Raw genomic sequence first — 12,214 nt, 5'->3', positions numbered from 1 at the left:
TCAGTAAGAACCTATTTCAGTCAACTTCAATAAATCTAGCTGTGTCTCTGACTGCCTGTCTCTGGATCCTTTTGTTGTTTGCTCCCCTGCTGATGCTGACTGCCTGCTTCTCTAGATAATGCAGATTACTGTCATGGAGGTTTTACCTTATCTGCTCCTCTTGATCCATTTTTAAACAATTCAAATTAGTGAAATTTACATCATGGACTTTGAACACACGATTAATAGCTCAGACCTCTGGTCACTAGTTCAGTAATCCAGCCACTTTACTACTCCTGCTAACTGCCCATTTGACATTTTTAGCTTTGACTTTTACATGTTGGTCCACCTAAAGAGTAGTCCCTCATATTTGGAAAGATTGAAAGGAAAATTAAGGAACTGGATACATAGGTAGATAAGTATTAATGCAAGAATTTATAAGCTGTTTATATTGATTTCAATTCGCACCCCCAAATCTGCAGAATTGGGAGATTGTACTATATAAAATGATATAGTTTGCGCTTACCTGGATTAGTTGCTGAAGACAAGATCAAATGCCTTTTATTGTATTTTTTGGACTATTTTTTGTATTTAAATGCCTGGTACTTTTAGTTTTGACAAATTTATAGCTAAGTTGCATTTGAGGTTTTTTGACCAATTGAGATACTCTTTCAAATATTCCTACTGTGTACTACATGTATTGTAATACTTTCAAATGCTTCAAGTTTGTGTTTTACATGCAAGTTTGTGTTTTAGCTATTTTTCCTTCCAATAGGTGATACCTAGTTGATCTGTACTAAACATTGCCTGTGATTATTCTGTTCGGCTCTAATTCCTGTCTGCTCCAATTCCTGGTATAATATTTGACCAGCTTCTATACCAGATTTCTGTTGTAAGATGTTGAATCAGTCTAGTTTGACTTGTTAGGGCATATTTTAGTTGAGAATAGTGGAGGTGTGTGCATTTAGTTTATAATAGTTTCAAATATTTATGAAGTTTGCATATATCATTGCACCACTTGTTGATTAATATGCTTCAAAACACTCCTCTCCAATCATGTGCTGAAATCACGAGAGCCAAATCTTGCAGATGATAGCAGCTGGATATAGGGCTTTAATTGACCCTGCTCACTGAATTTTTCACCAAGTGCATGTGACTTTGAATCTTTTGCCTCAATGGTAACAGACTAATTGAAAATGATCCTTCAAAATCTTGAACAGAATTTAACCTCCATCTGGGTATCATACCAGAATTGTTCTAATCATTAAGCTAATTGAGAAATAGATATTGGTAGTATGCAGGGATGAGTTCATGTCCATTGCACTTTCTTGAATAGTGCCATGTTATTCTCTTGCATTCAACTGCAAAGACCTCAATTTCACATCTCAATGCAAGTACATTATATCTGGCAGTGCAGCACTCCCTTAGTACAACACTGAAGTTTCGGCCTGGGTCCTACTACCCACTGAAACGTACAGAACCAGGAGGAAAAAAACATTCTTATCTGTGCCCTAGTAGAAATGCCTTTATTTTTAACATGATGTACACTCTCTGGAGTACTAGTAACTAACCCTTTGTGTCAGTTTGATTTCAATTTTCTTCCTGAGGTAAAGTTGGGCAGCTGTAACTTTGTATCTGATTTTGTTTTGCAGGGTGGCTGTGTAGATTCTGTAAACCAGAGCTTGGCCTTACTGTACATGGCCCTTGGACAGCAGGATGTTTCAAAACTTCAGATTGGTTCACTGTCGCCATACACGTAAGCGAAAGCCTCTGATGTATATGGTGTGAAATGAATTGATGCAAAAAGACCAGATTTCTCTACTTCTCACTGATGTTTTGATTTTAAATGCCTCATTCAGTTTTTTAAATGTTGCCATAACCGGAGATCTGAAGCTCAGGAACTCTGAACTGTCCTTTTTCAGTTATCACGGTACCGGTGCTGTTTCTTGAAGAGGTACAGTACTGTGATAACTGAAGAGTGGCAGTGCCATCACAAGACTGTTGAACTTGAAGTTTTCCTCATTTCTCACTTCTTAGTGAAGTTTAGGAAGCAATTTCCCAACGCCGCCCCCCCCCAAGCTCTCTGGCATGAATTAAGTTAAGTGAAATAAAACTGAATTGGGTAAAAGTCACATGAATGGATCAGGTTGATTGTTATCCATCTTGCAGATTACTATTGTCACACGATTTGGTGTTAGTGCCCAGTGGGATGTACTTGCTTTGATTTCTGATAATCTTGTTTGTTTTATTAATTTTTCTCCTTTCCCAACTAATTAATTAACTTTTTTTTGCTTTTGATATTGATTCACACCTCTTCTTCCCTTTCCCCTCATACATTTTCTTTGTCTGTCTGTCTGTCTGTCTGTCTCTCTCTCTCACCAGCCATATCTGCTTGAAAGTAATTCGCAATATTAGTAGCAGTGCTTTGCAAATTGCTCAGTAAGACAGAGTACAACTTATAAAAACTTTGGTTGTCTTTTTGCTATTAAATACACCATTATAACAGTGCTTTAATCACGGGGAGCAGTATGAATTAATTTCTCTTCAAAAATGTAATTTTTTTTCATTATAAAAAGTTGCTTCCTACAGGTGCGGAAATAATGGCAAACTTCTTAAGTAACAAAATATGCTACGTTAGTATTATGAACCCAGTAAACACCTTGTCAGATCAAGTAGTTCCTGATATTTATAACATGATAAAGGAAATGGGTTTGCTAAGATTTTATTTTTGCAGCAAATACAGGTGATCTATTGTGCACTGCCCAAATAGGTGTTGACAGCGGACAGAATGTCAACTTTCAAAAAGACTTCGGTAAATATTTGAAAAGTTAATAATTTTATGGGACTCTGGAATGGGCAGGGCCTCAGTAACAAATTGTACAGCTCTTCAAAAGAATCAGGACGAATGTAATGGGCTGAATGGCTTCCTATTCTGCAGGAGTATTGTGATTCCTCTTAGCCTAGTATGATTGTGAGAACATGCCGTATTTGAATTTGACATGTCGTCAACGTTTTGTTAATGTTGCAGCAGAGAATAAATGATTGAATGTTCAGCAAAATGAACTGGCTAACCTTTTTTTAAATAAAAGCAAAAGTCCACTGTATAGAAACCATTTTGTACCTCAATGTTAATCATTGATCATGAATATGAATTCAATCATTGTGTATAAATATTGGTTTAGCATTTAGGCAAGGAGTAGTTCAATGTGGAAGTTACCCTAGATGACAAGAATAAAGATGTATGATATATTTTTAAATTAATAAATATTTAAAATTCAGTGGTTTGTCAAAAGTTTTAAAGGGTATTTATTTATGCTTTTAATGTGCCTTATACGTATTTTTAAAAATCTGCTTTCAAATCAGTTGCATTCTGCTACCCCATTTGTCATTTTGGAGGTAGTAACCATTTTCTGTTAACTTTCTTTTGGATCAGAAAGCTAAGCATTGAGTAATGCAAGGGCTCTTGACTTTTTTTGCCTCCTTTCATAGTAAAATTCAGAGTCCCAAATATACAAGTCTGTTTTTTAGTGCAGAAATTAGTTATGCAATGTAAAATATTTTTATTTTACTTATGAAATTTATTCCTTATGCTGAATGGCAAACTTGTGAAGTTTTGAGCTAGATATGTCTTGGAAAATTCCCTTCTGCATGATTTCAGCAATGAAAAAAGAAACAGGAATTCATCTCTTCAAAGAGGGGAAGTCTCTGGTAAAATGTTTTGGAGTTACTGGGAAGGAAACTTATCCCCCAGATGAGGACCCCTCTATAAAGCAGCATGCCTTGGAGCTGTGTTTCTCCCATGTCTTACGTTACTGGTTGGTGAACCTCATGAATTAGCTTTGAATTCACATAACTGGCCTGTGTTACCCCACCCATCAATCTGAAGACAGACTGCCTCTTACAGCAAAAGGGAAATCTCTGCAGTTTTCCAGTTCTTTGTACTGGAAATGAGCATGGGCACACTTTGCGAACACCAGTGTGACATTTTACTGTATTTGGGTGACTCTAACCTCTCAGCTGGTGCCTAAACATCCTGTTGCTATTTCAATAGTTTGTCTCTGTCTGGAAAGAGTTTGGTGTCCACTTTTGGATTTGTTCCTTGAAACATTTATTGGCACCATTTTTCAGTTGTCTCCCCCCAATTCTGATGCAGCATTGCACTGTGCGCCTCCGATTCTGTCACTGTCTTTTTTTAAAGTTCATAGTTCCGAGAAGGATCAAATGCTTTCTTTATTTTTCCCTTGGCATGTTCCCTTTCTGTGCAGCTGCACTAATTATCACATTGCATTTAATATTGATTCGAAAGGGCTACTAGGATTTTAGGGTATTGTTCCTCTTTTCTGTACGTTCAGGAGATTAAATGGTTATTTATGAGGATTGCATCATCCCATGACTATAAATTCTGATTTTGCAGTAGAGGTATATGTTTTAAGCATGCTTGAACATGAGTGACAGTTCAGTCTGTTTCACTTGTTCCCTGGATGTGTCATTTCAGCCTCCAACTGAAGGGAAATTAACTGTGGGTTGGTAGCTCAGAACGAGGAAGATTTGGGGACTCTAAACTGAATAATGAGATCATGGTAGCTGCAGTTCCTGGGATAGTGACCTGATGGTAGCAGTATTCTGGATCCAAACATTGATGTTAAGCACCCCTGGTGTGTTGTGTAACTTGCTTTTCTGGAGACCTCTTAACAACATCTTGTAAAATCAGAGCAAGCTGTGAATCCCTAGGTGAGAGTTCCTGTAGTATTGGTTAGTTCAGTAAGTTTGATTTTAAAGGCATTGGGGAACAGAATGAGTTACAATATTGTGAATTGTTTTGCCCATGCAATGTATATTACTAACTTTGCTCAAATATTTTTTCATTCACTGTCTCAATTTGAAACCGATATAAAAATATGCAAATTATGGGATGCCACTTTATCTTGGTGCATTATGCAATATGACTGCCTGTAGATTTTGTTTCCCTCACCACCCTTTGCAATCCTGCTTTTCCTAAATGTACTCCGTGTATTCTCCTAATTTTGATCAGTTTTAATGAAGGCTTTTACTTTGTATGCTGATGTGTATTTTATTGTTTGCAGGACATCTCTATTTTGCAGCAAACTTTCTTTTGTTTTTGCATAGATGATTTGAATATTTGAACAGATGTAATCTATTTTGACCTATAGTATTTTTGTTTTGAAGTAGTGTGTTTGCACCTTTCTATTTCTTTGCTATTGGAACATTTTTTATTCGCACCTGCCACAAGTTGTCCTCATGGAGATTTTATTTATTTTTTGACCACAGACAACTCAGATGGGTTTGGTTTTATTCTATGAACTCATTTTGGCATTTACAGCTAATTGCTATAAAATGCATTAATTACACCTTTCGGTAGCTATTTCTATCGAATTGAATGAACGCAACTTTTCACAATAAAATATTTAGTATATTTATAAAAAGTAATAGAAGCTGAAAGTTTAAGGGGATTTTACTTTAATACTGAATGTTGTAGTTTCTCATTTAATGCTGTGATTTGCATTTGTGTAATCTAGAAAGTGTTTGTTCTGAGGGCATGATATCTGTTAGGTATTTTGAGTGAAATAATGAAATGTTACTTATACTGCATTTTGCATTTCCTGAAAATGTGTACTATTTTTATTTTTTAAAGGATTGAGTTTCTGCGGCATCTGAAAAGTTATTTCCGAATAATCTTCAAAATTGAAGCCCAGCCCATGGAAGAACAGAAAGGTGGAGATAAAGTGCTAATGACTTGCATTGGTGTTGGCTTTTCTAACATCAACAAGACCGTCACGTAGGAAGACTACTGTTGCATCTGAATGTGTTTGGCATAGTTCATTGTATATTTAAAACTTCCCTCAAAAAATTGTATCTTTGGAATTTTGTGCATGAAAACCGATGTTCACAAGGACACCATTTATAATCTATAACTTACATTCTTTTGTCATTTGGCTAATACTGAAAGTGAGTGCTCAATGCAAGTTTATTGGTGTCTAGGAAGAAACCAATGTTTCTAACATGGAAATTAATCAACTTCAGTCTTGAACATACTGAATGACTGGATTCTGGTGCAGAGAATTGCAAAACTTTACCACTCCCTCTGAAAAAAATTTCTCGTCTCACTCCTAAGGGCCTGACCCTTGTTCTGAGCCTCTGTTCGCTGGTTCTATGTCCCCTCAGCCACAGAAGCATCCTTCTGCATCAACCATGTCAGTATTTGTAAGAATTATGTTTGAATGAGAGCACCTGTTATTCTAAACTACAGAGAATATAGGCTTATTCTATTGAATCATCTTCAATGACAATTTGTCTATTTCAGGAATTAGTTTGATGAACCTTTGCACTCCCTCTATGGCAAGTATCTATCTCCTTTGGTGAGGAGACCAAACAATGATTCAGCTGTGATCTAGTTAAGGCTGTAAGTAATTGCAAAAGGACTTATTTACTCATGTACACAAATTCTATTGTAATAAAAGCCAACATAACATTTGCCTACATGTTAACGCAGTGACTCATACAAGGACATATCTGTCCCTTTGAAGTTGGATATTTCCCAGCTGCTTTCTAATAAGAAATACATTATTTTTCTTACCAAACTGGATAACCCCAGTTTCTCCACAGTGTATTTTATATGCCAAGTTATGCTCACTCCTTAGTTTTGTTATCTACTAACTTGAAATATTACATTTAATCCTGATATCCAAATCATGGATAAACATTGTAAATAGCCATGCCCACGCACTGATCTTTGCAGTACCACAGAACCTGAAAAAGAACCATTTATTCCTACACATTGTTCCTATCTTGTGACCAGTTCTCAATCTGTGCCAATATATTCCTCCCATCCTGTGGGCTCTAATTTTGTTTCCCTCGGTCTTGTTTGAAACCTTACCATAAGTGTTCTGAAAATCTAAACATACCAAATCCACTAGATTTCTTTCCACACCTCTCCCCCCCCCCCCCCCCCCAATATCTATTCTGTTGCTTACATCCTCAAACTCCCAACATGTCAAATGTGATTTCCTGTTCATCAATTTGTGTTGACTCCACCCAATTTTGTGTTCTGTTTTTGCATTCTTATAGATTCTCATTTTCCTTTCTTATGTTAGGCCAAAGGATTTAGTTTACTGTTTTCTCCCTCCTTTATTGAGTAGTGGGGTTATATTTGCCAACTTTCAATCTGCAGGGATGGACCAATCCAGAATATATAGAATTTTCTAATATCTCTGTAGCCACATTTTCAGCAATATGCTGGAAATCTTTAGATTTAGGAAATGTATGTGCTTTAAGTCCCTCTAAATGTCTGGTATTGTGTTATTTTTAATTAAAATCTTGTAGTTTCTTGTTTACACATTACCAGACTCTCCATTATCTTTGGGAGGTGTTTAGTGTTTGTTTAGTTTCTCTCCAATTTAATTATTCCTTTTTATAACTTCCGAACTTACCTGCAATGGACCCACAATTGGCTGATCTTTTCCAGTTTGCAATTTACAAATTGTTTATACAGTTGTCGCTATTTTTTCCAATTTTATTTTCCCTTTCTTGGCTGTCCATTTGGAATTCTAAAATCCTCCTAATTCTCAGGCTTACGAATTTTTGGCAACAGTATAGGCTTTTTCCTTTGATCTAAAACAAACCTTAATTTCTTTTGTTGGCCTAGGTTTGGATATTTTCCTTGTTGGGTTTTTGTGCTTTAAAAGAATGTATTTTTGTAAAGTGCATGTTCATTCTTTAATTTTTGGCTATCACCTGCCTCCTGTTGTACGTTTTAAATGTAGTTTCCCAATCCACTATAGTCAACTTGTCCCTCACAGCTTCATGATTTCCTTCATTTAGATTAGAGATTCTAATTTCTGACTGAACTACATCAGTTTCATTTCAATGTAAAATCTAGCATAAAATCAGTTTTTCCAGGTTGTCTTAAATTTCAACCATTTTTTACGTCCCTTGTACTCTACACTAGATTTGAGATGTGCATTATCTTTTTACAGTACATTTTCCAGCCCTCAAATACAGCAAAAAAGTGAACTGTTAATTCTTAGAAGAATCGTTTCTGCGAAATTCTGCAGCAGTCTGGCCAAGAGAATAACTGGGCATTCCCCTGTCCTGTGCCACCCAGAACCCAGCCATTAGATCATTGAGTTACTGGTTCACCTGCTTCTGTCCCTTCCCAGCAAATAGGAGGAATTCACAATGGGGAGATTCCATTGTCTAAAAAGTCACTGCACTTTAGGTATGCAAACCTGCAATTTTAAATAGTTGATCATTGTAGTTTTGGCTCAGCTTGAGCATTGTTGCCTCTGAATCAAAAGGCTTTTGATTTCAAACCCCATTCCAGAGACTTGATTTCTCAATTTAGACAGGCATTTTGATACTATACTGATTGAGTGCTGCACTCTTGGAAATACTGTCTTTCGGATAAGACATTAAACGAAGACCTATCTTCTTCTGTCTTCCAGCTCGGCCCCCACTCACTCAAACCTCAGGTACAATTGAAAGATACCATGCCAATTTTGAATAAGAGCAAAGAATATCGTTTGGTGCATAAATATGTGCCAACTAATTTTATGTGATCATTCTCTCTTTGCTGTTTTGGGGAGTAGCTTGCTGCCTGCAAATTGGGTGTTTTATTTCCCTGTTAGAAAAATAATTGCAGTTCAGAGATTGCTGTAAACACCTTCTGCGACATCCTGTAGAAATGGGTAGGAACAGGAATAGGCCAGTCAATCCTTCCAACATGTTTGCAGTTCAATTAAATCAAGGCTGACCTTTTCTTAGTTTTTAACTCTCCTTATTTCTGCATGCTTTAATATCCTTACCGAACAAAAATCTTACCTGTTTCAATTGATCTAACTTATGCTGTTAGTTTGGATGTGTTGCAGATGTACACTACTCTGAAAATGTATTAACTGACATCATTTCTGAATGATCCTAGATTAGAGTGGTGCTGGAAAAGCACAGTAATTCAGGCAGCATCCGAGGAGCAGGAAATCGCCCTTCATCAGGAATATTCTTTTGCCCGAAATGTTGATTTTCCTGCTCCTCGGATACTGCCTGAACTGCTGTGCTTTTCCAGCACCACTCTAATTTAGAATTTGGTTTCCAGCATCTGCAGGCATTGTTTTTACCATCATTTCTGAATGACTCAGCTCTAATTCAAGATTATGCCCTTTTTTGTATGTGATCCTCCTATAAGAGTAAATAATTTCTCTCTTTGTCCCTTTTAAATCCTTTATCTTAAACACTTAGATTACTCCTTGTCGGAGAAATTTGCCCAATAGGTTAGAGATCACAAAACATAGCTCGAAGTGAAATTGACAAACAGTTTATTGCAAATGATATCACTGGAGGAGAAAACAGACTAGCTGACACAGAACTGACAGTCTGCACAGAGAATTTGATTTCTCTTCCAGTGATATCGCTTGTAATAAACTATTTGTCAGTTTCACTTCGAGCTGTGTTTTGTTATCACTAACCTGTTGGGCAAATTTCTCTAACACTCCTTAAACTATTATACTCAATACAAATCTATTCAACCTCTGCTCATAAATTAAATTTTGGAATCATTCTGGTGAGTCTTCAGAATGCTTTTTTAGGCCATTGTATTCTGACTGGGATGCAGTGTCCAGTATTGGATATAGTCTGACATAATGTTGAGCCATAGCCTTATGCAAATATAGATGCAGTATTCAGGATTGAACACAGCATTCAAGATAAGGTCTAAACAGAACTTTATGCAAGTGTAACATAACTTCTAGCCCTCATGAAAAGATGTGTGAAGGATGCTACATGAATTTTAAGTTACATATTGCTTTTGTGCGACTTGAATTTTTGAAAAATGTTCTTTGCGATTATGTTAAAGAGAGTTCAACATAAGGTAATACTTGTTGGGAAAAGAACCTTCTTCAAGTTGCTGTTCATTTGTGTGAATGACCATGTTCTAATGGTTTGTCACTTGTGTACTTTTTTTAATAATACAGAAGTTAGATTTTAATACTTCATTTTAGTCAGTGTTGTTGCATTTATACTGTTCATTGTTAAAGTGCCATTTTATAGTAAAATGCCTGTAATAAAATCCCCAACTTCAATTAGTGAATGGTATGAATTCTTACCTACGTAAAGCTTTTGACTAAAATGACAAAAGTGGTATTATTTCTGACAAGGTCATGCTTATTTTTCTAAAACTCTAGAATGTGTGCCCATTTGACTCAGCCTCTCATAGGATAACCTTCATGCCAGAGTTGATCTTATGAAACTAAAATGTGCTTCAAGCGTATGTTCAAAGTCCTATTTAACACAGTCAGATTTCCTTTTTTTCCTTTTTGTAATTATTTCCCTTTTGCTATAGTGCATATTTGATTACAAGTTCCTAGAAAGAACTTGAATTATGGTTCTAATGGTGATAATGCTTAAGATACAAAAACTGTATAATTGTGTTGATCCATTCTAAACTTTATGTTCAGTTCATCATGTACTTTTCCTAAATTAAGTTTATTTTTCTGTTTGAGATTGAAATGATTGAGGGAACAGGTTAGAGGGCCTGAATGGCCAACTCTTGTTTCTGTGTTTCAATTTAAAATGTTGATTGTGTTGAACAATTCAAATACATGTTTCCATTTAAATCTAAAGTGCTACTTTTGCTTCTCACTTTGAGTCAGAAGAGCATGATTTCAAATTCCATTCTAGAGACTTGACTGTGTTACCTAAGATAATAAGTACTGAGTGTGTTGCTGGAAAATCAGAAGAAGCAGGAAAATCGACGTTTTGGGTCGGAGCCATTCATCAGAAATGCTCATTCCTGATGAAGGGCTCCAGCCCGAAACGATGATTTTCCTGCTCTTCAGATGCTGCCTGACCTGCTGTGCTTTTCCAGCAACACACTCTCAACTCTGATCTCCAGTATCTGCAGACCTCACTGTTTCCTAATAGGTGCTGAGGATGAACTGCATTGTTCAATGTTCTGTGTTTCAGAGGACTACGGATGCTGGCAATCTGAAACACGCAAAAACAGATATTGCTAGAAAAACTCAGCAGGTTTGTAGCATCTGTGAAAAGTGAAACAGTTAATGTTTCCAGTCCAGGGACCCTTCAATCAGAACTCCGAATTCTTCCTGTTGTCCTAGCTGGAATTCAATCCTCAGATAACACTTAGCACTAATGGCTATTATCGCAGTTATTTGTGGGTCCTTTATGTGCAAATTAACTGCTGCATTTTCTTTAATACAATATTGCAACATGTACCATTGGCTACAAACCTCTAACACTTTTTAAATTCAAGTTCTTTTCTAGCTTTTTAAACAATCCAATTATTTTATTTGTGGTCTAATCTCTTTTCCTGAACATTCAGTATTTACCATTCTATGTAACATTCAAATTCCTTTTTAAAAATGCATGTTTTACTTTGAACTCATTTCCCCCCATTTGTATTTAGCTGTAATCTTAATACTTCAATAAAATTAAGATCCATATTCATTAATTTATATTTCACAAATATTTTGACATCAATTTAATTGTCTTGTTTATCTAATCAAATTGAATTAAGGTTTAAATTCAAAAGCAGTTTCTAAATTGTTCTACTTGATTGTCTCAACGCACTTATTTTGCTTTTCTAATTGAATCAATGATAAAGACCAAAAGGCAATAACAAGTAGGAAGCCTTCTCTGCCATTCAACAGATTGTGGCTGATCTGATATTCCTAACATCCACTTTCCTGCCCTTTCCCCATAACCCTACAATCAGGAATTGTATCTATCTCAATCCTAAATATGGATATGAACTTTGCCCCACACAACTGTCTGTGGTAAGGAGATCTGAAGACACTCAACCATCTGAGGGAAGAAATTCCTCCTCATCTCAGTCTTCGATTGGCACCTCTTTATTCTGCGACTATGCCACCTGGTCCTCGACTCTTCTATGAGGGGAAACATACTCTCTGCATTTATCCTGTCAAATCCCTGAAAAATCTTGTAAGTTTCAATGAAGTTCACCTGATTCTTCCAAGCTATAGTGAATAGAGTCCCAACCTACCTAGTATTTGCTCATCAGACAATTCCTCCAAACCATGCATCATCCTACTGAACCTTTAAATTGCCTCCAATACAATGATATCTTTCCTTAAATAAGGGGAGCAAAGCTGCACTCGGTTTTCCAGATATAGCCTCATCAGCTCCTTGTACAGTTGCAGTAAGACTTTTATACTCCAATCCCAGTAAAATAAAGGCCAACATTCCA

The 12,214-nt window shown here is 36.3% G+C and overlaps 1 protein-coding gene across 2 annotated transcripts in view; it reads left to right on the top strand.

Annotated features, from left to right (window-relative positions):
- Nucleotides 1–10,604, top strand: part of rcl1 (RNA terminal phosphate cyclase-like 1) — a 28,819-nt gene extending 18,215 nt beyond the window's left edge. Inside the window, exons 8-9 of one of the 2 annotated variants that reach the window (XM_043720844.2) lie at nt 1,632–1,735; nt 5,633–10,604. In XM_043720844.2, coding sequence (XP_043576779.1) covers nt 1,632–1,735; nt 5,633–5,780 — 252 coding nt within the window. In that variant the 3' untranslated portion in view covers nt 5,781–10,604. The other variant, XM_087995213.1, reaches the window with a different exon arrangement.
- The last annotated feature ends 1,610 nt before the right edge of the window (nt 10,605–12,214 follow it).

Source organism: Chiloscyllium plagiosum, unplaced genomic scaffold (genome assembly GCF_037043375.1).
Source record: "Chiloscyllium plagiosum isolate Xiang-an unplaced genomic scaffold, Cpla_swu_hap1 HiC_scaffold_2, whole genome shotgun sequence".
Lineage (NCBI taxonomy): Eukaryota > Metazoa > Chordata > Chondrichthyes > Orectolobiformes > Hemiscylliidae > Chiloscyllium > Chiloscyllium plagiosum.
Note: the sequence above shows the minus strand (reverse complement) of the source record. Positions and strands in the feature narration are given on the sequence as shown.